Source organism: Manis javanica, chromosome 4 (assembly GCF_040802235.1).
Source record: "Manis javanica isolate MJ-LG chromosome 4, MJ_LKY, whole genome shotgun sequence".
Lineage (NCBI taxonomy): Eukaryota > Metazoa > Chordata > Mammalia > Pholidota > Manidae > Manis > Manis javanica.
Genome location: NC_133159.1, coordinates 103,758,667 through 103,785,375, shown reverse-complemented (window position 1 = coordinate 103,785,375; position 26,709 = coordinate 103,758,667). Strand labels below are relative to the sequence as shown.

The following is a 26,709-nucleotide window of genomic DNA, read 5'->3' as shown; positions in this document are numbered from 1 at the left end:
GACTATAATCCACCTTCATCTCTGTCTCTGCCCAGAACACTGGGTGGAGCTCTTTACGTGACTCAGTTAATAATAGCTTATTGCCTAGGGTATGGAAGCACTAGCCCAGCAGTAGGCCAATTACATCCTTACAGTAGTTTAGGATTAGGTGAGGATCCTGGCTATAGGAACTTCCATTTTCCCCACACCCATTGTGGATAAAAAGTTCCTGTGGCCAGAATTCTCACCTGATCCTGGTTGGCTAGCTCACTATACACGTGTGGGCAATACAGTGCTATTGACTCTATATAAAGTGTTCTGCCCAGTGCTCTGGGTGACACAGTGGCATGGATGCATGGCTGCATGGCTTCAGGAGAGCAGAGAATGGAGTAGTGGTAGTGCTGAGGACAGAGACTGACATGGCTATGGGGGAAGAGGCCCAGAGGCAGAGAGCAGCTTGCTGTATGCAGACTCACTATGAGTAGATGGGATTCTAGTGCTTGATCTGCCACCATGGGAATAAAGTTGGGTATAAACCCTTTCACCCCAAAAACATTCCATTGTTATTTTTCGGTCTCATTGAATCCACAGTGAACTTTCCTGGGGCTGATACCCCTTGGCAAGACAATTGGCATAGTCGGCAGGATTCATTGCTGATGAAGGAAAAGAACAGTCCGCCCTCATGGGAGGAGTGTTTCAGTGGGTTGCATGTATGGACGGGGAGACATTCAAGTGCCCCCCAGTGGACATGTGGTCCTCCATGGCTTGCCTCCTAGAGGACTGGGCTCCACCCCAAGACTGGGAAGGGTTGGAGGCCACACCTGAGGCAATTAAATTGGCCCTCAGCAAAATGGGGAATTCCTTAGAGAAAGAGTGCCCGTGAGACTGCAGGAACAGTAGGAAGTTTTTTTTATCACAATAATGAGAAAGGCCATAAGGGAGAAAGACATCCTTTTGCAGGAAGCATGAGCAGAGGCAGCTCAAGAATGTGAGCTTCAGAGGTGCCATTGAGGAGGTAAAAAATTTGTTTTTGGCTGAAATGGCATCACTTGGAGGTGCTGTGGAAATGGTAAAAGATGTCATGGTAGCCCGAGAGGAAGCAGCACGAGAAGGAGCAGTGGCCAAGAACCAGTGGCACGAGAAGCAGCAGCTCAACAGTGCAGGCTGCCAGGTGCCGTGGGGCAGGTGATGGATGTAGTGGAGCCATCGGCCCCAGAAATGGAGGAGCGGAGGTTTCATGAACAGGTGGGGGTGGAGGGCCTGCCAGTGCTGGAGGCATTAGCCCCTCCTGTTGAAGGCTGGTGGGAAGCCCAAACGGAAATTAAGACCTGGCAGTAGCGGGTTCTTCCAGGAGAAGTGCAGCCCCCTCCCCAGGTCCTGGAGCACTCTGTGCTGTGTTCCCATGCTCAGGCCCAAGCAATGAAAGCACAAAAGGAAATATGGTGGCCTGCTACTCAAAGGAAGAACTTAAAGGGCCCTGTGAAGATCATGAGGATGCAGATGTGGGTTGATTTGATAAAGGCAGGACAGAACAGAAATAAATTGGATGGAAAGTCAAATAGACTTTTGGCTGGTAGACTTTTGGCTGGCTTTTACTGGAGCTGTGGCAAAAATTGAAACCAGAGCAGTGGTTCTGGCAGAAGCCAGACACAAAGTGACAAGACCAACCTATATGTCTGCAGGACTTTCTGCTGGAGAGGCTGGAGAAGGTGGGTAGTGTAAGGCCCACCCATGGTCCTTTTGGTTAACTCATTTGAGCATAACTGGTCTGAATACAGCCAGGATGACCACTTGGTAGCAGTGGATCTCCTCAGGCTTGAGGGTTATTATAATTTGTGGTAATTTGTTATTTGTGTATTGTATTATGTTACTATGGAATTTGGTTAAAATGTTCTAGCTTCCTCACACAGAGACCATTGCAGAAGATTGAGGGCACATAGATTAAGATGCAAGAATCCTGGATAAAGTGAAGGTTTCTATGGCCAGGATTCTCACCTCGCCCTGGTTGGCTGCCTCACTACACACGTGTGGGCAATACGTTGTTATTGAGTCTATATAAAGAGCTCTGCCCAGTGCTCTGGGCAACACAGTGGCATGGCTGCAAGGCTGCAGGAGAGCAGAGGTTCTAGTAGCAGCAGAACCGAGGACAGAGACTGAGATGGCTTTGGGGGAGGAGAGGCCCAGAGGCAGAGAGCAGCTTGCTGCCTGCAGACTGGCTCTGAGTAGGTGGGATTCTAGTGCTTGACCTGCCACCGTGGGAATGAAGTTGGGTATAAACCCTTTCACCTCAAGAATATTCCATTGTCGTTTTTCGGTCTAACCGAATCCGCAGTGAACTTGACCAGGGCTAAAACCCTCAAGTGAGAAGTTCTGATGATGGAACCATCCATAGAAGTTCTGAGCTGGTGGGCCTGGATCGCGACCCAGGTATATGTGTTCTGATAAGGTCCCTGTTGTGACGCTGTTGCCGATACAGGTAACACACTGGTAAGAACCTTCACTCAAACGCCTTCCTCCCACCTTTCTTCTCTTTTCTTTCCCAGTAGCAGTGGTCAGGGCAGCTGCCTCCAGAGCAGTCCATACTCAAAATATCAGTGTTAGGAAAGCCAATGGATGCTTAAGGAAGCTTTAGCATATTGGTCCACCTCCAAGGAATCATACAGTGTAATTTTAAAAGTCTGCTATATATGCAAATGCAACCTCCACATACCAGATTGATTGCTGCCCTCTGGCCGCAATTTCTTCAGAATCAGAGCCAGGCCTGGGGAGGTGTTTGGTGTCCCAAAATGGGATTTGGATTTCACTTTCCTCCGGAAACAATTTTATAAATAATGATTAAGTATATCTGAAATGGTGCTGTTAAAACCAGTCTTCAGGAATACTGAGCTCAACAAGGCTTCAGTGGGCTGCCTTCCAGGGTCTTAACTACCATTTGAAGAATTGAGTTTCTGAGTTTCAGAAAAGCAATTATCAAACAAACTCTTAGAACATAACTTGCTTGGGAACTGCCTATAACTGGGACATTTGTTTCATTTTGTTTATAGTTACTTTACCCTTTACATTTTTAGCCAAAGTTGGGGAGGGGGATTTGTTATTCATTCCGTTAACATTTATTAGGTGCTCACAACGTAACTGGCACTGGGGATACTGGGGTTATAAAGATAAAAAAGACAGCCCGCCCTGGAGGAGTTCATATGCTGGGTAGGAAAATATTTACTAAGCAAATAAGAAAATATTTACCAGGTTACCAATGTGATATGTGCGATAATGAAGAATTGATGAAGGAGGGATCTGTTCTGCCTGCAGGGAGACAAAGAAGCTGACTGTGTTTGCGCACGTGTGTGTGTGTTTGGTAGGGAGAAGGTAACAGGTTTAGCATCAGGGAGGGACTGTTAGGCCTTGAAGAGGATTGGTCCCAGGCAGAGAAAGAGGTGAAGGGCATCCATCCACGATGATGAGACAACTTTGAGTGCAGAGGGGAGTGAGCTACACGAAAATGGTACCTAACTAGGTCACCTCCTCATGTAGGACCATGGAGGGTGACTGGGAAGGGCATCACTGCCACACAAACATTGAACCTTAACCCCAAAAAAGAAAAAAATCAGGAGTTACATAGAGAACTAAGTCAGCATAGGCAATATTTGCATTTTTATCCCCAAATTTCTTTTTAAAGAGCTCTATTTTCCTTTACTTTTCCCACTACCCTGGAAAGACAATCTTTCTTTATTTTCAGCAACTATTAATACTTTGAAAATGTCTTGAATCATGTAGTTTTCAAACCTGTGCTGCAGGAAGCCCTTCAGATGTCGGTCCTGGTGAGGGTAGAGGAGTAGATAGGGCCTGCCTACCAGGGCCCCTTACTAACTCTCCCATCATCCAGCCACCTCCCAAGCTTTTCTTTGAACTGTTCTACAAATCGGCACATCTAGTAAGAATATTATATTTAAAAAGGTATGTAATTAAAGAAGAAAAGTTTTAAAACCATTGTAATCTAATCATTGTAGTAACAGTAACAGATTGAGGACTTTGGTGTGTGTAGCCAAATCTCTCAGCTGCTGGCCAAAAAGTAAATGCCCTTGATTAGCTGAATATGGCACATCAGGTACGCATTGCTGTGGATGTGTGACCAGTGACAGTGGTTATTAGGATACACCTTCAGTTGGTCACAAGAGGTAATGATAAATCACTCTTCAGGACAATCTCCAGCACTGTAAGGTCAATGTTTGAATTTTCTAGAGGAAAAACTAATCCTTTCTTAAGCATTTCAGGTCATTCTTTATACTTTAAAAATTTAGGTACTTCTTAATCTCTTGCCTGCATTCCATTCAATATAAAAGTACATTATGTAGTGATGTTTAAGATGTTTAGGTCAAGTATTTGACCCTTGCTGATTTGGTTTAGAGAGCAGTGTTACCATAAGGAATTAAAAGGATTTGTCACTACATAACTTGTTATGATTATTTCTGTCACGTTTAGATAATATGTTAATTGAGTTTTAATTACATTTCCAATATAAACTAAAGGGACTTGCCAATTTATTCTGTACTTACAGATAACATTTGCACTTAAATTCAGTTTAGCTGCCCTGAGGTGACAGTGCAATCTTTCCTGGGAGCCAGAATCACCAGACTTTATGTTTTATCATCTTTGTCTGCTAAGGAGACATTTGCTGAGTTGCTGTTTGATATAGAATAAAGAAAACAGAAAAGAAAGACCTGGAGAATATAAGCCCAAAGAGATGTTGAGGTTAAAAAGAAAGAGCTACTGAAGAAAAGAACATGATAAGCATACAAACCTGGGCAATGGTGTAATGAGATCTGGTGAGCAGAGCTCTGGATTTCTTGATTCAGGTCCCGGCTGTCCTACCAGCTGTGTCCCTGGGCTTTTTGGTAAACATCTCTGCTGCACACTTTTCCCTTCTAAATAGCATGCATGTGGAGAGGAAATGTTAATAGGAAGGAGGGTACTTAAAGGTTAGGCCAACCTCAAAGTTAAGTAGTTCTAAACCAGATGCAGCCCAGTGAGAAGGAAGGAGGCGGAACTTGGAGTCCAGTGGTGAGAACTCAGATCCAGCTCTGGCCTACCTGCTTGTGCTGGTGCAGGTTGTTTAAACCTTCCCTGGAAAGTGAGGCCGATAATTCCTATGTCCATCAAACAAGATAAGGTATGTATGAGTGCCAGGGAATGCTTTAGATAGCTAAAGCTCATCACAAGAAGGAAAATACATCTTCAGAAGCATTCCCTCACATGACGGATGGCAGGATAGCATAGTGCAGGGAGGGAAAATAGACGCATAGTCTCGAAATTTGTAAGTAGCTTAAATAAATCTGCAGGAAACGTTTTTTAAAAATAAAGTTTATTCTTTTTAAACTCTTTAACCATTCTAACAATATATATTAAGTGTTTATCATTTATGCCTCTAAGGAACTTACAGTCTAATGAATTAATTACTCCTGTTTGCTCTCTAAAATTATTTTTTTCCTTCAGTTTTAATTGTTGACCTACATATTGTTTCTTATTTGGGGGTGATGTAAGACCTGCTTTCTCTTATACTGAATTAATATTTTCTACGCTGATTCCCAAATCTGAGCATCTGGTTTCATTTCTAAGCAGAAATGAACCCATTTTTCTTGGTGCTGAATCAGCATTTTCTCTCCACATCCCAGGCTTTTCATACTTTCTGGAAAAAATTGCTGATAGTGGCAGAACAATGCTGAGCTGGGGCCAAAGAAAGCTTCAGAGAAGCATCTAGCTCCTCCACACCAGGGCTGAAGTGCTATTTCTATGCTAGATCTCATCTGTTTTAGCTCTTAAATCACTAATTGGAAGTAGAGGCATTTTCAAGAAAATGTTGAAGATATAGTCAAGGAACCTAGCATTGAAATAGTAGGTTGATATATGATAAAATTCAGAAATACTAACAGAGAGAGCTAAAGAGTGAGTCTTAAGATGTGTTTTTTATTTATACATAATTAGAAGAATAAATAGACTAATAGAAAGAGATTTTCAACCCAATTAGTTGATAATGTTGTTGATAACTTTTTAGTATGACCTGTGATAACATGACATTTATGGAACCAGTTGGACATAGTGGCTGTTAGCCAAGGTTTTGGTTTACCTTTGAGTGTAGTTAATACAGGTGTGAGGATGACTAATTGATGTTACAGCTGGATACAAGCAGGACTTTGTAATAAGAGCCTCAAAATCTTTAGTTGAAGTCTTTGCTTCCTACCACCATGCCAAAATTGAAAGTGTTTCAAAGCCAATAGGCAGTCATCTTTGGATGTATTTTATTCACTTGGGATTAAGGACAGAAGCTGTCTTTAGTCACAAAACTTATCTTTTGTCATAATTAGCAGCTTTGGATTTTTCCATTGCTTTTGGGTACAGTAATTAAGATAATGTTGAGTTTGGGATATACTCAGTACCTTAGCACAGGAATGGTCTGTCAGATTGATAAATATGTTCTCCTTTTGATTCGAACACCCACCCTGTCTTCTGGAATATTATCACATCCCAGGGCTGAAGCTGCCTATTGGCAATGCCGATTCTGCTACAAAATGAGCCAGTGAATGTACTGATTGGAAGTGGCATTTGTTGAGAATATAACACCTGAAATAAAAATGAAGCCCTATTTTGTAAAATGCTCCCTTTTTGTCCTCTGTTTACTGTGATAGGATGGTAGGTTGATAATGCTCCAGACTTCCCCGTGAGTGTGGAGAATGCCTGTGACCTTGTCTCAAAGCTGTTTTCTTTGTGGTTTGCCTCCTGTCCACTGGGAAGCCATGCTCCTTTCATTTTCATTCTTTTCCAACTCTAGTGCTTTTGAACACAGAACCCCCATCCTCCCACCACCCAGTCCTCACATTGCAGCCCTGTGATGTCATGGTACCAGGCCGTAGCTCCCCTGCCATGCTGTCAGGCTGCCTGCTGACTCTTACAGGGGGAACAGATGCGAACATAAACTCACCGCAGAAGAGCAGGACACTCTCTGTATATTTTTAAGACCAGAAATCCAATTTTTATTTTGAGGCTGTATTTTTTTAATAGCTACTGAGAAACATTTCTTGTCACTCTTCTTTCTCAGTAATACCATTCCCACTGCATGGATGTATAGAATCACAGAAACTAGAGAATGGAAAAGATGTATTATTAGATCATGTCTAGTCCATTCCCACTGGTCACCGTTCTTTATTAATCCCACAGTCTGTCCTCCAGTGCTTTTCTTCTCTAGTTTTCTTAAGAATTCGTTTCTCCATTTCTCCTGGGGAGTAATTTCTTAGTTTGACCATGGAGGAATTTATGTGTAAGTATGCATATTCTTTTTCTGAGCTTGATATTCCTAGTCTTTATAACCCTTTATATTAGCATAAACAGTCCCTCTTCATCCTAGGTCAAGTATTTCTAGAAGGTATTTTTTTTCCTCTTTCATTTATTAAATTCAGGCTTGTTTTTCTGCTTTGCTTTCTCTCTTCATCAATCAGTCCCTAAAGCCCATTAATCATTCTTTACCTCACTGTAAGTGCCTTTGCTTATTCCCATATCAGGAACCTAAGGCTGTTAAGGTCCTAAGGTACTGGAGGAAGTCTCACTGATATGTACTTATTCTTTGCTAATTTCTCTCTTTCTCTCTCCCAGCCTCAGTTATTAACTACAAATTATTTCTAAAATAATCTTTCTGAATTATGATTTAGGGAGTTGTCTTTTGAAGGCTGTGTGTGTGTGTGTGTGTGTGTGTGTGGTTTTAAGTAGCAAGATTATATTTGTTCTCAGTTACTTCAAAGATATTTTTCACATCCTCAAAGCCACAAATCTTTTAGGTCTCCTGAGTGCTTGGATCAAGTACAATTCTAATACATCAGAAGGATGTAGCATTCTATTTTAGGGCTGTTATCTCAGGAGAAGAAAGGAAAAAAGCAGATATGGGCAAAATAGACTGTATTTGTAGGATTTGAAGTTCTTGGGGAAAAAGAAGTACAAAATTTGAAAGTAGCCTTAGTATTCACATAAGCTAGTCTTACTTATGAAGCCTTTTTTTTATGTCTCACTTTTTTAAATTTCAGCTTTTTTGAGGAATAATTAACACATAGAATTGTAAGATATTTAAAGTGTACATGATGGTGATTTCGTTTATGTATACATTGTGAAAGGATTCCCCCATCTTGTTAATTAACAATCCATCACCTCACTTATTATTTATTTGTTGGTGAGAACATTTAGGTTCTACTCTTGGCAAATTTCAGTTTTACAATACAGTCTTATTATCTATAGTCACCATGTTTTACATTACATCTACATATACAATATGATTTCCTGTATCAGAGGACCCAATATTATGAAGACACCAGTTCTCTCTAAAGCAATCTATAGACTCAATGTAATCCTAATAAAAAAACCTGAGTTTTTTTTTCCCTCTTAGAACATTTCAAAATGATTCTAAAATGTATTGAGAAGTGTAAAAAGCCATGGATGGGTAATATACTCTTGAAGAAGAAAATAGAAAGATTTTCTGTAATAGGTCCCAAGATTTATTAAAAAGGCAACGTGGTACTGGTGCATAGATAGACAAATAGACCATTGGAACGGAAGAGAAAGAACAGATACAGACCCAAGCACATAGATATATTTGATTTATGAAAGAAGTGACACTCCAGAGCAGTGAGGAAAGACAGTCTTTTCAATAAATGGTACTGGAATAATCAGGTATCCACATGGCAGGTAGAGGAAGTCAACTGAATGCCTACCTCACACCATTTGCAAAAATCTCCAAATGGATACAGATTTAAATGTGAAAGATAAATTTAAAACAACTCACACATACACACATGTATGATTTATATATGTATGTATGTGTACACACTCATATCTTCAAGACCTCAGGGTATTAAAAAATTTCTATGACATACGAATCTGTAGTCAAAAATTATACATTTGGTAAAATGAAGACTAATTCTTCATCAAAAGATAAAGACAGCCATAAAAGAAGAGACTATATTGGCCACATGTTTAATTGACAAAATACTAGTATCCACAATATAAAAAACTAAGTCAGAGGTGGAGCCAAGATGGCAGCATGAGTAGAGCAGTGGAAATCTCCTTCCAAAACCACATATATTTTTGAAAATACAACAAATACAACTCTTCCTAAAAGAGAGACCAGAAGATGCAGGACAATAGCCAGACCACATCCACACCTGTGAGAACCCAGTGCCTCGCGAAGGGGGTAAGATACAAGCTGCGGCCCAGCGGGAACCAAGCGCCCCTCACCCCAGCTCCCGGCGGGAGGAGAGGAGTTGGAGCGGGGAGGGAAAGGGAGCCCAGGACTGCTAAACACCCAGCCCTAGCCATCCGCACCCAGAGAGCAGACACCCAGTGCATGGGGTGCTGGATACTAGGGAAACAGGACAGTAAGACCTGTGAGTGTCCCCACAGCCTGCGCCCTGGGGACAAAGAAAAGTGAGTGCTTTTTGAAAGTCTTAAAGGGACAGGGACCCCACAGCTGGACAGAAGTGTCCCAGGACACTTAGCCCAGCAGCTAGGAATCCCAGGGAACTCTGGGCACTCTAATCCCCTGGACAGCAGGGCAGCTTGGAGGCCCCTCACGGAGATAAACAGCCTCCCAGCAGTTTCCCATCCGACACGGCTCTGCCATATCGGAGCATTAGCCCAAGGCAGGCCATGCACACAGCAAATGCAGAGCTAAACTCCACAGTGGCCAAGCAAGAATCAGAAACCCCATCTGCACGCAGCTGCCCAGCACAAGCCACTAGAGGTCACTGTTCTCCAAGGAGAGGAAGGCCACAAACCAACAAGAAGGGATGTTCTCCCAGCCATCACTTACGCCAGCTCCACAAACTATCTCTATCACCATGAAAACGCAGAAAAATTTGATACAGAGCAAAATCACAACCCTTGACAAGGAGATAGACCTAATAAATCTTCCTGAAAAAGAATTCAAAATAAAAATCATAAACATGCTGACAGAGCTGCAGAGAAATATACAAGAGCTAAGGCATGAAGTCCGCAGGGAGATTATGAAGTGAAACAATCTCTGGAAGGATTTATAAGCAGAATGGATAAGATGCAAGAGGCCATTGATGGAATAGAAACCAGAGAACAGGAACGCATAGAAGCTGATGCAGAGAGAGATAAAAGGATCTCCAGGAATGAAACAATATTAAGAGAACTGTGTGACCAATCCAAAAGGAACAATATCCACATTATAGGAGTACCAGAAGAAGAAGAAGAGACAGAAAAAGGAATAGAAGGTGTCTTTGAAGAAATAATTGCTGAGAACTTCCCCACACTGGAGGAGGAAATAGTTGCTCAAACTACAGAAGCACATAGAACTCCCAACAGAAGGGACCCAAAGAGGACAACACCAAGACACATAATAATTAAAGTGGCAAAGATAAAGGACAAGGACAGAGTATTAAAGGCAGCCAGAGAGAGAAGAAAGGTCACCTACAAAGGAAAACCCATCAGGCTATCATCCGACTTCTCAACAGAAACCTTACAGGCCAGAAGGGAATGGCATGATATATTTAATGCAATGAAACAGAAGGGCCTTGAACCAAGGATACTGTATCCAGCATGATTATCATTTAAATATGAAGGAGGGATTAAACAATTCCCAGACAAGCAAAAGTTGAGAGAATTTGCCTCCCACAAACCACCTCTACAGGGTATCTTAGAAGGACTGCTCTAGATGGAAGCACTCCTAAAAAGAGCACAGAACAAAACACCCAACATATGAACAATGGAGGAGGAGGAATAAGAAGAGAGAGAAATAATCATCAGACTGTGTTTATAATAGCTTAATAAGCAAATTAAGTTAGACAGTCAGGTAGTAAAGAAGATAACCTTGAACCTTTGGTAACCACGAATCTAAAGCCTGCAATGGCAGTAAGTACATATCTTTCAATAATGTCCCTAAATGTAAATGGACTGAATGCACCAATTAAAAGACACAGAGTAATAGATGAATAAAAAAGCAAGACCCATCCATATGCTGCTTACAAGAGACTCACCTCAAACCCAAAGACATGCACAGATTAAAAGTCAAGGGATGGAAAAAGATATTTCATGCAAACAACAGGGAGAAAAAAGCAGGTGTTGCAATACTAGTATCTGACAAAATAGACTTCAAAACAAAGAAAGTAAGAGATAAAGAAGGATACTACATAATGATAATGGACTCAGTCCAACAAGAGGATATAACCATTATGAACATATATGCACCCAATACAGGAGCATCAACATATGTGAAACAAATACTAACAGAATTAAAGGAGTAAATAGAATGCAATGCATTCACTATGGGAGACTTTAACACACCACTCACTCCAAAGGGACAGATCCACCAGACAGAAAATAAGCAAGGACACAGAGGCACTGAACAACACACTAGAACAGATGGACCTAATAGACATCTATAGAACTCTACATCCAAAAGCAACAGGATACACATTCTTCTCAAGTGCACATGGAACATTCTTCAGAATAGACCACATACTAGGCCACAAAAAGAGCCTCAGTAAATTCTGAAAGATTGAAATCCTACTAACCATCTTTTCAGACCACAAAGGTATAAAACTAGAAATAAATTGTGCAAAGAAAGCAAAAACGCTCACAAACACATGGAGGCTTAACAACATGCTCCTAAATAATCAATGAATCAATGACCAAATTAAAATGGAGATCCAGCAATATATGGAAACAAATGACAACAACAACACAAAGCCCCAACTTCTGTGGGATGCAGCAAAAGCAGTCTTAAGAGGAAAGTATATAGCAATCCAGGCATATTTAAAGAAGGAAGAACAATCCCAAATGAATAGTCTAATGTCACAATTATCGAAACTGGAAAAAGAAGAACAAATGAAGCCTAAGGTCAGTGGATGGAGGGACATAATAAAGATCAGAGAAGAAAAAAACAAAATTGAGAAGAATAAAACAATAGAAAAAATCAATGAAAACAAGTGCTGGTTCTTTGAGAAAATAAACAAAATAGATAAGCCTCTAGCCAGACTTATTAAGAGAAAAAGAGAGTCTACACACATAAACAGAATTGGAAACGAGAAAGGAAAAATCACTATGGACCCCACAGAAATACAAAGAATTATGGGAAAATACTATGAAAAACTATATGCTAACAAACTGGATAACCTAGAAGAAATGGACAACTTTCTAAAAAAATACAACCTTTTAAGGCTGACCCAGGAAGAAACAGAAAATCTGATTAGACCAATTACCAGCAAGTAAATTGAACTGGTAATCAAAAAACTACCAAAGAACAAAACCCCTGGACCAGATAGTTTCACTGCTGAGTTTTATCAAACATTTAGTGAAGACCTAATACACATCCTCCTTAAAGTTTTCCAAAAAGTAGAAGAGGAAGGAACAGTTCCAAACTCATCCTATGAAGCTAACATCACTCTAATACCAAAACCAGGCAAAGACACAACAAAAGAAGAAAATTACAGACCAATATCCCTGAAGAACATAGATGCAAAAATACTCAACAAAATATTAGTAAACCAAATTCAAAAATACTTCAAGAAGATCGTCCATCATGATCAAGTGGGATTCATCCCAGGGATGCAAGGATGGTACAACATTCGAAAATACATCAAAATCATCCACCACATCAACAAAAAGGACAAAAACCACATGATCATCTCCATAGATAATGAAAAACATTTGACAAAATTCAACATCCATTCATGATAAAAACTCTCAAGTAGGGTATAGAGGGCAAGTATACCTCAACATAATAAAGGTCATATATGACAAACTCACAGCCAACAGTATACTTAACAGTGAGAAGCTGAAAGCTTTTTCTTTAAGATCAGGAAGACAAGGATGCCCACCCTCCCCACTTTTATTCAACATAGTTCTGGAGGTCCTAGCCATGGCAATCAGACAACACAAAGAAATAAAAGGCATCCAGATTGGCAAGGAAGAAGTTAAACTGGTCCTGTTTGCAGATGACATAAAAACCCCAAAGAATCTACTCCAAAACTACTAGACCTAATATCTGAATTCAGCAAAGTTGTGGGATACAAAATTAATACACAGAAATCTGTTGCATTCTTATACACTAGTGATGAAGTAGTGGAAAGAGAAATCAAGAAAATAATTCCATTCACAATTGCATCAAAAAGAATAAAATACCCAGGAATAAACCTAACCAAGGAAGTGAAAGACCTATACCCTGAAAAATACGGGACACTCTTAAGAGAAATTAAAGAGAACACTAATAAATGGAAATTCATCCCATGCTCTTGGCCAGGAAGAATTAGTATTGTCAAAATGGCCATCCTGCCTAAAGCAATCTACAGATTCGATGAAATCCCTGTCAAAACAACTACAGCATTCTTTAATGAACTAGAGCAAATAGTTCTAAAATTCATATGGAACCACAAAAGACCCTGAATAGCCAAAGCAATCCTGAGAAGGAAGAATAAAGCAGGTGGAATTATGCTCCCTGACTTCATGCTCTACCTACAAAGCCACAGTAATCAAGACAGTTTGGTACTGGTGCACAAGAACAGACCCACAGACCAGTGGAACAGAATAGAGAGTCCAGATATAAACCCAAGCATATATGGTCAATTAATATACAATAAAGGAGCTATGGATATACAATGAGGAAATGACAGCTGCTTCAACAGCTGGTGTTGGCAAAACTGGACAGCTACATGTAAGAGAATGAAACTGGATTATTGTCTAATCCCATACACAAAAGTAAACTCAAAATGGATCAAAGACCTGGATATAAGTCATGAAATGATAAAACTCTTAGAAGATAATACTGGCAAAAATCTCCTGAATATAAACATGAGCAACTTTTTCTTGAACGCATCTCCTTGGGCAAGGGAAACACAATGAAAAATGAACAAATGGGACTACATCATGCTAAAAAGCTTCTGTAAAGCAAAGGACACTATCAGCAGAACAAAAAGGAATCCTACAGTACGGGAGAATATATTTGTAAATGACATATCTGAGAAGGAGTTAACATCCAAAATATATAAAGAACTCATATGCCTCAACACCCAAAAAGCAAATAACCCTATTAAAAAATGGGTGGAGGATATGAACAGACTATTTCCAAAGAAGAAATTCAGATGGCTAACAGGCACATGAAAAGATGCTCCATATCGCTAGTTATCAGGGAAATGCAAATTAAAACCACAATGAGATATCACCTCACACCAGTAAGGATCGCCATCATTGAAAAGACAGACACCAACAAATGTTGGCGAGGTTGTGGAGAAAGGGGAACCCTCCTGCACTTCTGGTGGGAATGTAAACTAGTTCAACCATTGTGGAAAATAGTATAGAGGTTCCTCAAAAAACTTAAAATAGAAATACCATTTGACCCAGGAATTCCACTCCTAGGAATTTACCCTAAGAATGCAGTTTCCCAGTCTCAAAAAGACATATGCACCCTTATGTTTATCACAGCGCTATTTACAGTAGCCAAGAAATGGAAGCAATCTAAGTGTCCATCGGTAGATGAATGGATAAAGAAGATGTGGTACACGTACACAATGGCATATTATTCAGCCATGAGAAGAAAACACATCCTACCATTTGCAACATGGATGGAGCTAGAGGATATTATGCTCAGTGAAATAAGCCATGCGGGGAAAGACAAGTACCAAATGATTTCACTCATCTGTGGAGCATAAGAACAAAGCAAAAACTGAAGGAACATAACAGCCATAGACTCACAGATCCCAAGAATGGACTAACAGTTACCAAAGGGAGAGGGATTGGTGGGGAAGTGGGATGGGAGGGAGAAGGGGAGTAAAGGGCATTACGATTAGCACACATAAATGTAGCGGGGGGTCACCAGGAAGGCAGTATAGCACAGAGAAGACAAGTAGTGATTCTATAGCATCTTAACTACAGTGATGGTCAGTGACTGTAATGGGGTATATGGTGGGGACTTGATAATGGGGGTAATCTAGTACCACAGTGTTGCTCATGTATTTGTATATTAATGATACCAAAATAAAAAAATTAAAATTAAAATTAAAAAAACATTACAATACTGGAAAAATACTGAGAATGTGGAGAAGCAGGAATTGGTCATAGAAATCACAAGTTGTTACTTAGAAATAGTTTATAACACTGTGATACAGTTGAATTTACATAATTTGTACCTCATTATATATAAATAAGGTATATACACTAGAGAAAGTTGGCACACAATACACAAAGATATCAGAATGTCCTCTTCCCATGCCACCTCTGTAAATTTTTTTTCAAATTTCAAATCTACAGAAAGATTGCCAAATTAATACAGTGAATGTAATTATGTCTTAATAGATGGTGGCTAAGCAAAACATGGTAGCCAGTGGAAAGAACAGACATTGGCTTTGAAGTCAATGATATCTGGCTTGATACTCCATCTTCACCACTTACTGGCTCTGTGACCATAGCAGTCTATTAAGATTTGTGAACCTCAGTGTTTCTCATGTGTAAACTGGAGATAATAAAATGCTTCCTAAATTGGACATCGTAATGATTAAAAACATTAATGTATATGAAGAATTGAGCATAAATGCCTGCAACATAGTAGTCTAGCAAATGATGGCTGCTGTAATTAGTATTTTTTGTCATTAAAAGTGATAATAATGCATTTTATTTTTTCAGAACCTTTTGGTTACAGAATATTTACTGATAAACACTCATTTTTGGTTTTTCACTATAGAATGCACAGTCATTCAAGGGGAAAATAACATTTTTCTCACTGTGTATTAAATTTTTTCTTCTCATTTTCCTATTATAACTTCAGTATTAGAATGTGTAAACCAGTGGGAAAACATGATCATGACTAAAGTGTTTTTATAATTTAAAAAATTACACAGAATTAAAAACTCCTTTGAAGAAATAAAAAGCATTGTTTGATTTTATCAAAATAGGAACTGAAGCATGAAAAGTTAAATAACTTTATCACGAAGTAATGTTAAAAAGTGTAGGTTTCCTGATTTCCAGACTGAGATACTGCACACTAAATTATATCAGCAATTATTTTAAAGAAAATTAGGTGAATAGCAATAACCTTTAGCCTTATGCTACGTCCTTTATTGCCTTAACTGCCAAATGAATGAAATCACATGAAAAACCCTGAGGCCCTTTTAAACGCCAGTGAAATTTTATTCTGTCTGAAGTTTTCTCACTGACCCCCGGATCCAGTCATCTTTTCCTCATGTGAACTCCTGCTTGTACCCCACTATGTATGTTTCTAAACTGATCATGAACATGCTGCCACATATTACTGTTACTTACCTTTTCATAAACATATCTCCAATGAGATTGCATTCTCTTGGGCAGGCAGCCCCTTTTATATGTGCCTTTGTATTTGTAATTTTAGAGTGCAAAAAACCCCCCACATTTTAAATATGTTAGGTTAGCACCTAACATAGTGCCTTACCCAGAGTAGACACAAAATGAATGCATTAGGATGATGACTGTCAGAGTACAGTTTTAAAAAATAGGACTAGCCATCCTAACTTAACATGGGCATAGGATTTGTAGATTCTGCCTCTAAAGCAGCTATGTTTATTTTCCTCTGTTCCAGAAAGATGCCATGAGGCGGGTATTCTCTGGCATTCAGCCTACAGGAATCCCCCACCTTGGCAATTACCTCGGAGCCATTAATAACTGGGTGAGATTACAGGAGGAACATGGCTCCATGTTGTACAGCATCGTTGACCTTCACTCCATCACTGTCCCCCAAGACCCAGCCATCCTTCGGCAGAGCATTTTGGACATGACTGCTGCTCTTCTTGCCTGTGGCATAAACCCAGAGAAAAGCATCCTTTTCCAACAATCTCAGGTCAGCTTCTATGATAAGAACCAAGACATATTTTCATGTTATTTAAGGAAAAATTTGAATGATTTATATAGCTCCTGTTTTTAAGGTTTTTAAAAAATTGTTCCAGAGTGACTTCATTAAATGTGATTATTTCATTTTCATGTTTTCCCTGAAGTCATATCATTGTCATTATAATACAGAATTATTTTTCATCTTTTCCTCCACTATACTTGGTGAGTTTATAGTGTTTCATGTACCAAAAACTTGAATCTTATTAGTCCTTCTAACCCTGGAATTATTTTTCTATACTGGGTTGCATTCAAACTGATGAATTCATGCTTTTGACTAATCTGGTCATCAAGGGTAGAATTTAGCAACCAGTGGTTTTATGTAAGTCCATTGTTGCTTTACTGGGTATTGCATTGGAAGGCCTATTGGATAATTCCCATTGTTCATTCTTTGTATAATAGCTTTTGATAAGATTTGAGAGAACTAGCTGGGAATAGTAAGACAATGTCCAGTGTCTTGATTCCAAGCCAAGAAAGGCGCCAGAACAAAGCCAAAATATTTGACTCATATCTTCGCTATGGATGAATCAGTTTACTTTTGGAAAGGCAAATAGCCTGGACTAGAGACAGGACACTTATGAGACTCCCTAGCAAAGGAGAAGAAAATTTTAACTAGATCTTGCCCTCATTACATATTTGCTTTAACAGCGTGACAAAGCCCAGCAAAGGAATGGTTACACATTTCAGCACATGCTAATGGGTATTCATGTGTAGTGTGTGCTGTTCATGTGTATATCTCCTTCCTAGATCATACACTTCTGACAATCATTATTTTTACATATTTTTTTGCCATAGAACTTAATATACTAGTTCATACAAAACAAACATTTAAAAATATGTAATAAAAGAAAAGAGTATCTTCAAAAAAGAAATGCAGTTATCAACTTAAACATGTTGCCAACTTGGAGATAATTTGAAAAAATAGTAGAATCTAATGGCAATTTACTTCAATTTCCTTCCTTGGTTGGGAAGCCTTTAAGTACCAAGGACTTTTCAAATTTGATCTTGGACAGATTTTGTTGTTATGAAGCACTTATGTTGAGAAAATACCTGCCTCCCTGTAACTTCACTCCATTCATTCAACTTGTGCTCTCTGAAAATACATCATAAATCAACACTGTCTTCCACATGACTGCTTTGCACATATTAGAGGCATTTGTTATACTCCATCCTTACCCTACAGGTCCTTACCCCGTAGGGCTTCTTTTCCTCAAACTACTTGTCCCCAGATCTCTCACCCTCTTGGTTATCCTACCTCAGGAGCACTCTCACCTTCTGCCTCACAGAAAGGTGCTTTTCATATTTCATAGAACAATGTTTCCTCAAATTCTTCATATCCGTCTCTGACATTATAATGCTGGTCATCATTAGAGCTACTTTTTAAGTTATCTAATGCATTTTCCATAGCATATCATCTTCACTCCAGCTAAGCTGTTTCTGATACAAACTCTCTTTTGATCCTTCTGTGATAGTGTTTCTAAAGATTGTATTCTCAGTACTTATTTCCATACTTCCTGTAGGTAAAACTATCTAATTTCCACAAAGTAACCACTTGTCAGATTGCTTTATTTAAGTAACCTTTAAAATTAAAGCTTACTTACAATCACATCCAGTACTTGCACTCTGAGCTCATACTCCCAAAAATTACCACATGATTAATTTTTTCTCCTTTGTAAAGAATTTTTGGCAATGATCTCCATAAGCATCTAATATTTGCAGTAGTTGAGGTACACATAGTACTTTGTTGTTCAAAATAGCAATTGAAAAAGTAACACAGAATCCAGGAGACTTTGTGAGAACTACCTCATAAGTGAGGGACAATAAAATTCACCTTCCCTATGATTTTTTATGGTACCTAGCAAGCTAACTTATTCCTAAAGTGGTCATGGGTCTAGATGGGAGAGTGCAGGTGTCTGGTGTTGCCTGTCTCCTCAGTGGCCTTAGTACAACTCTAAACGGCCTCACGATTCTGTTCCTCCTACCCTGGCTTCAGCTTCGTCAGGGGAATTTGGATAGTTTGCCAGTAAAATGTGAGGGAAGTACTCACTAGCCCACTTCCACGATTTGTCCCACAAAGAAAGTATGAAAAGTGTCTTTCTGACCTCAGGATACACTTTGGGTGATTTCCTTCTTTAACTCGGGCAACCAACCTTATTAGAATTCACTGGATGGGCTGGATATTTTATCAGGTTTTCTTTCCTTCTTTATGTAATAAAGAAAACATAAAGTATATATGAAAGAGAAAGGATAATAGCACACTGTGCTCCCATCACTTACTAGCATTTTGTGATTTGTCTCATTGATGTTATTTTCCTCATTGAAGATTTAAAGCAGATGCCATATGTCATGGCATTTCACTCCATAAATACTTCAGTGTGCTTCTCTTTAAACTAAAGAAATTTTCTTTCCTAACCACAATACTGTCATCACACCTACAAAGGTAATGATAATTCCATATTATCATTTAACACCCAGTCTGTATTCAAATTATGCTGCTTCTCCCAAAATATCTTTTATAGGTGGCTTGTTCGAATGATGTTCCTTGATTGCAAGGTCTACAAGTTACATTTCATTATGTATCTTAAGTTTCTTTTTTTATATACCTTTTGATTTGTTGATCAAATTGTGTTTTATTTCTTACTCTCTGCACTTCAAAAAAATTAAAAGCTTTGACTTTTAATGCTCCCATTTTTCTAATGCCTTTGATATATTTTCTTCTATTTGTTATAAAATCAGATTTTTAAACATAAAAGTAAACTTTAATTTTTTGTTGATTTCTCCTTGCACTAATGTGTGTTAGCTGATGTTTAGTGTCTATAAACTATCATCTCACATAGTTGCTTATCACCATTTTTAATAGTTTGAATAGAAACTATGCTTGCCTACTGCCTATAGAGTGCTTAGACATCAATTCCTTGAGAATGGCCATAAAGCTTCAATTTGTTCTTGGAGCATGACGGGAAGTTCTTCCTCATGCTTTTTCTTGAAACTGAAGGTATGAAATGGCTTTTGCTTCTTAGAACCATTCTTAAGCAGAAGTCTAATCAAATAAGCTAGTCTGCCTGAAACAGTTGTTATTTTAAGCACCAGGCCCTATATATGCAGTGTTCTAGAAGGTGAAAGAATCATCATGTTGTTCATATTTTATGTCTTGTGATACAATAATCAATAATTAACAACTGTCTGTGGAGTCAACCTGTGGAGTCTCCAGTAGATGGGGATTGACAAGAAAATACACATAGCATTCTTAGACCTAGGAGAAAAACAACATCGAAAGTCATACTTATTAGAAAACTAATATTTTTAAATGTGTGACTTACTAGCCTTTTCACATATAGACCTCTCTTTTAATTCTCAAAACAGCATGTGAGTTAGGCATTACTCTTCTTTTAAAGATAAATAAATTAAGGTATGAAAAGATTAATTAAATTAGAAAATATACTTAAAACCATCTTCAAGAGATTCTTGGTCCTTAATAAATACTTAACAAATATATCTTCTTCATTAGCTACCTGAGGTTCCACAGCTTGTAGGTGGCAAATCCAGGACTCTTTTTTTCTTCCTAAGGTACCACTTTGGAAGCTGCAGTCATGAGGAGAGAACTGTATTCTGCCCCCCACATGCATTTCCTCAAGAGCAAATGGCAGAGGAGCAACAGAGAACTGGTGCTGACCTCAAATCCCTCATGATTTCTTGCCTGGACAATTAAGTTACTTTTTCACCCTGCCTCAGTCCTGAAAATTAATAGTCCATTCCCCACATCGTAGCCAAGGTCATCTTTCTACTTAAAGTATATCAGCCCCTCTCTCCTACCCTCAGGACAAAAGTCTAAACTCAGTTTCTAGAAAGCCCCTGCAGAATGAGGCCCCTGAAAACATCAGGCCCATGTTTCTTCCACTCACTACTTTTTATCATCATGTTATTTTATGTTCAGATGATCTAATTTATTGTACCAATAACTCAAGTCAGTTGTTTCAATTCTCAACTTATGAAAAAATAGCTCAGAGATCAGCTGTCTAAATTTTAACAAGGTTTCTTGTTAGTTCCTTTATCTTGGGAGTTTTGTAGGGCATTTAAGCATTTAAGCATTTAATTGATCACTAAATATGTAACTTAGAGGACAGGAATTTAGAAAACAATTATACTTAAAGTGTTGAGAGCCAGTTAACTAAAATTAGTTATACCTGCATCCACTGCAACACACACAGCTATTTATAAGTAAAACTAATAATTCTTGAAATTGTGTTAGAGAAAAGTATTTTTTTAAATATTACATAATGTGCTCTTTTCATGTCTATCCATTGTGTTAAAGCAAAGTACTTACAACTAAATATGAAGTCTAGTTCCCTGGGTGCTCTTGTTGTATATTAGAATGAGTTCTAATAAGCATTTGAAGTATGGAAAGAATTTAGCTATGTTATAATATTGATTTTACCAATAATTTTCATCTCCAATCCTTTGCATTCTTTCTCAGCAGTACGACTGGAACAATTTAGACTTATTGAAGATTTTTCTCGTTATTTTCTTTTTTTTCCTCTCCCACTGGCCTCTAGTCATGGTGCTTCCCCTAAAATATGTTTGCCATATGTGAAAAACTTTATAGAACCTCTCCTCTGAAAGGTGTGTGTATGTGTGTGTGAAAGTGTGTGTGTGTGTGTGTGTTTGAAAGAGAGCAAGAGTGAAAGCAAGAGAAAGAGAGAGAGAGGCAGAGGAGAGAGAGAGGAGAGAGTGAAGAGCAGGACCTCCTATGTGTGTTTGGCAGAGGTTTCCATCCCGATGCCAGAGGCAATGGTCTGTTACTTCCAGCAGGCCTGAGTGCAGATCCAGTCTGATTCCCACAGCTGTCTCTGAGGTGCATGTCTCCATATCTCTCGTTGTTACTTTCCTTGCAATCTAATTGCCCTGCAGATGGAAGATGAAAGCCTAGAGTTTGTAGCTTTAGGCGCTGGCTTGCTGACAGTTTCAACCATCAGACTTTATATTACAGAGGGTCCAAAACAGTCCAGAAAAGAGTCAAGGGAGGAATATGCAGCTTTGGAATGTGGCCTCATTCTCTAAAGAGTTATGTTTTGTTTCCCAGGAAACTAAAATCAATAATAATAATAGAGGAGAGGGGGCTAAGGGGGAACCCATTTCTGAGTGAAGGCCAAATGAATTGGTTTACATCAATCTTGGCTCAAGGTGTACAAATGAAAGTTATACCTGACTCATTGTCCATTATCTTAGAGGTATAAAACCAAGGCCTGAACCCGGACACAATCTCTCATGTTTTCACTTGTCCTAGTAATTTCAGAAATGTATCTGAGTACATGTTTATGTTTGTTGAACTCAAAGTTGTTAGGCTGCCAATGACAGGTGCATATTCAACTTGCACTAGAAAATAAGCAAACAAGCATCTGTATAGATTGATGGGCTTGAGGAATCCATGTGTAAAATGGTTATCACCCCCAAAGTTTCTAGGGAGAGGCAGTGGATCTAAATGGCCCATGACATGAATGATAAAGATAAGTTAGGAGAATTAGTATATAAACAAACTCCTCATGTATTTCCTTCTCTAAAACATTTCCACTAGGAGCACTTCCTTCCTGAGGTCTGTACTCCTGGGCAACTTGATGAGCGATCTGTGGTATTTGTGGTGCATCTACCCTGGACCTCAGGATTAGGTCATATCTGAGTTATACCTTCAAAAAAGAGTTATTTTTCATTATCAGAGCAAGAGGAGGAAAAGCACAGGTTTTGAAGCTAGGTATAGTTGGCTTGAATCTCACTGTGACCTCTTCTTGTTGAGATACACTGTTGCTCAAGCTCACTGACCCACATTTTTAATGTCTGTAATAGAGATATTTAAATAATATGCTATATAATAGCTGGTAAATGTTAACTTTCTCTGTCGTCCTGCCCTACTATGCACTTACTGCCCCACCCCAGGCTCCCTGATATTGTGAAGATTTGTTTAAGGGTAGAGTGGAATTAGAAGATGGAGATCAAACTAATGACAATGACTGTCTAAAAATAAAATATTTTCAGAAGAGTTCATTGTCAAAGGTTTTTCGGGAACTTTTAAGAAACACTTTAAACATTCAGAGAAGCATGAATTGGAATGGCTGTATTTTGAAATGCTAACCTTTTGGCATACTTGCTTCATATAGCTGTTTTTCTTTTTAAGAAATAAAACATTAGTAGTAGAAACTATTTGTTTGGTTCTCTCTAATCCCATTCCACTCTCTGACTCCCTAGAGGTCACCACTATATTGCATTTGATATTCACCATTCCCATGTGTTTATACTTTTTACTGCATATGACTTGGCCATTACAATCCATATTATTTATTTTGCATGTTATAAAACTTACTATAAATGGTAATCATACTGCACATATCTTCCTGCATCTCTATTTTTGTGTGCAGCATTACATGGTTAAGATTTATTCATTTTGACTTCTTTACAATATTCTGTTGTTAGGATCCATCACAATGTATTATCCATTTTCCTGGCCAAGGATTTATTCCTACTTTTCGTTACTGCAAACAATCCTACAGTGAGCATACTTGCATGTATTTTTTGTGTACATGTGGAAACTTTTATAGGTGTTCATACCAGAGAGTGGAATCATGAAGATATATAACATATACATCACCAACCTTGCTGGATATTGCCAGATTGCTCTCCAAATTGGCATTCATTTACTTCTCACCAACAGAAAAGTTCCTTGTTGTTTATGGCAATATTTAATATAATTAGACATTTATTAATAAGACGATGTGCTATCTTGTTATTGCTTTAATTTGCATTTCCCTGATTACTGATAAGGTTACACATTTTTTCAGGTTTTAACCCTTCTGTTTTCTGTGAATTATTTGTTCATATTTTTGCCTATTTGTTTTTCTTTGTCTTGTATTTCTTATTGATTTAGAGAAGTCCTTTACATATCCTGAATACTAATCCTTTGTCTGTTAAATCTTTTTTCAGTTAGTTGCTTTTTAAAATTTTTTAATTCTGTCTTTTGTTGTATAGAAGTCATTTTAATGCAGTCAATTCGATATTTTCTTTTATGGTTTTGTGTTTCTGGGGTATATTATTAAGTTCTTCTCTGGCCTAAGAATAAAGCTATTATTTATTACCTCCTACATTTCTTAAAGTTTTTCACATTAGAGACTATTATCTGCAAACAGATCTTACGATCTTGTAGGTCTTACAATTTTGACCGATTTTATTTACAATATTAAAAAAATACATTCATTAATATCAACACAGATCATATCAGGAAGTTTTTAAGTATTGGGAAGCTGGCATATAGTGATGTGTGCTAATTTTCCAAAATTATAATTTTCACTTGAAAACTGAAATTTTATCATTATCAACACCTGTGAGTTATTTTCCTTGAAATTCCCTTCCTCCTTTTTTTTCCCCTTGATGAGTTTTGCTAGAGACCTCTCTAATCTTTTTAGAGAACAAATTTGGCTTTGTGAGCCTCTTTATTTATATCTTTGTTTTCTATTACTTTCATTATTTCCTCCCTTCCTTCTTTGAAATTACTTTGTTTCTCTTTTTCTAACTTGTTGAATCAACCTCACTAATTTTCAGCCATTCTTCCTTTCTAAAATAGACATTCAGGAGTAAACACTTCTAAGTACTGTTTTATCAGCATCCACAAAGTTGTGATGTGTGGTATTTTCCCTATAATTTATTTCTAAATGATTTCTATTTCCACTATTATTTCTCATCTATGATTTATTTAGCAATGTGTTCTTTAATTTCTAAATACATAGCACTTTTTTAAAACTTAGCTCTAAAAAAATCAATTTCTGATTTAATTGTGTTTTAGTTTGAGAATATGGTCTCTGTTTCTAGTTCTTTGATAATTTAACAAACTATCCACCTATTTGTGCTGGAAAATAATTTGTATTTTCTAATTCAGTGATTTCAAAACATTTCAATTCATGCCTATCTTTACAAAATTTATGTGACTTGCCCTTAAGGTTGATACATATTTTATAAATTTATAATATACATTGTATGTTACCTATAAAGTGAAAATTTTTAAATTAAAATAAAAAATACATATTAATAAAAATTCTATTTTCTATTATGTTTGGTAGATGGTCTTATATTTGGCAGATCAGTTTTAAGTGTTCATGCCCAGTGGTCACCAGGCTATCTTCTTAGGTTCAAGTAAATATGCAGAGTCACAAACCACCACAGGCCATGCTTGGTACCAGACTACTTAGAAGGGCACAGAATAAGACTGCCAGTGTGCCAGCAAGATAACTCCTCTAAGCAGGAGTCCTTGCTGCAACAGTCCATGTAGTAATACACGTATACGTCCAGGAGCTCTTTTCTCTCCAGGTGACAGCTTAGAAGCCAGAAGATGGGAGCCACTTCAGTCAGTCTGTAATCCATCTTGATTTAGAAGTTTTGTTTCCCCTGGGAGCCAATATCCTTTTTCCCATTCCATAGGTGTAGCTCTCCGGTCCCTGAAAGATGTGCCAGCTACATGAGCCACCATACTAAGGAAAACACAAACTATGACTTTCCATCAACTTTGATAGTCTTCTCAGTCTAAAACAATGTACCAATCAGGGATATTTTTATTATAAGCGATGTTGCCCAGCAATGCCTAGCAATATCTTTAACGTGTGCTATCTTATCTGGTAGATAACAGTAATATCTTATCTGGTAGGCTGTTAGCTCAGAGTCAGATTCTCTTACATTAGGTGAAAGTGTTTTGTTTACCTGGTCACTGGGTTAGTTACTAGACTCCATGGGCTAACGGAGTCCTTTAAATCAGTCACGTTGCTGTGGAGTTTTCATCCCCCACTACCACTTCTGTATTGGCAAGCAGTGCAATGACCTGTGAATAGTTTAATGTAAAAATAACTATAGGAAATAGTTTCCCCCTAAAAGAGAAAACAGCACCCAATTTCCTGCTCCCAGAAAATTTAGTTACCCTTTTTTTCAATCTTTTTTCTCTTTTTTGAAATGATTAATTTCAATTGATCTATCTTTTCATTGCATGACTCTTTCTTCTGTCCTCCATCTGTGGTTAGGTCCTTCCAGTGATATTTCAGATATCATAGATTTCTATTAATAGAATATTTGTTCTTTTTTATAGTTTTTTTATTTCCCTGCTGAGATTTCTCATCTGTTAATCCATTTTAAGAATATTTTCATTCGTGCTCATTTTCTATAAGAACAGGAATCAGCAAATTTTGGGTAAAGGCACAGATAGTAAACATTTTAGGCTTTGCAGACCACATGCCTTCTCTGTCATCACTGCAATCACCACCATCTCTTTTCTTTAACCATCTCCTTTTCTGTTACCTTCTCCTCTCTCTCTCTCTCTTTTTTAAATTTGACTACCCTTAAAAGATGTAAAAACCTTTCTTAATCCAGGCTGAACAAAAACAATCCATAGATCAGACCTGGCCTGTGAGCAGTAGTTTGCTAACCCCCATGTATGAGGATTATGTCCTCATTCATTGCCACGTGACTGAGCAGGGGGCATCCTACAGAAGAAGCTGCCCCACTGACGTTGGTATTGTCTGTATGACTTGCTTTAGCCAATGGAAAGTGAGTGGGTGTGATAAACGCCAAGCCCAAGCATAATTTTTAAAAGCCACTCCATGTTTCTTCTAACTCCATTGTTCTTTTTCCTTCTGTTCTGAGACCAGTGCAGTCCAGACATGGGGTGCCCTCTCTGCTTGGATTCTGGCATGACAAGGTGAATGGAGCAGAGTCATAGCTGTCCTATGGCTACCTCTATGTGGTGTAAATGACAAAGAAGCCATTGCTATAAACCACTTATATTTGGGGTTATTTGTTACCCAA

General features: G+C 38.3%; 1 protein-coding gene across 2 annotated transcripts in view; it reads left to right on the top strand.

The window, feature by feature from the left end:
* The window catches only part of WARS2 (tryptophanyl tRNA synthetase 2, mitochondrial), a 127,143-nt gene that overhangs the window by 39,703 nt on the left and 60,731 nt on the right, over nucleotides 1-26,709 (top strand). The window contains exon 2 of one of the 2 annotated variants that reach the window (XM_037021256.2): nucleotides 16,577-16,834. The exons of the other annotated variant lie outside the window; for it this stretch is intronic. Coding sequence (XP_036877151.1) covers nucleotides 16,577-16,834 — 258 coding nt within the window. The remainder of the gene's footprint in view (nucleotides 1-16,576; nucleotides 16,835-26,709) is intronic. 2 annotated transcript variants of the gene reach the window in all.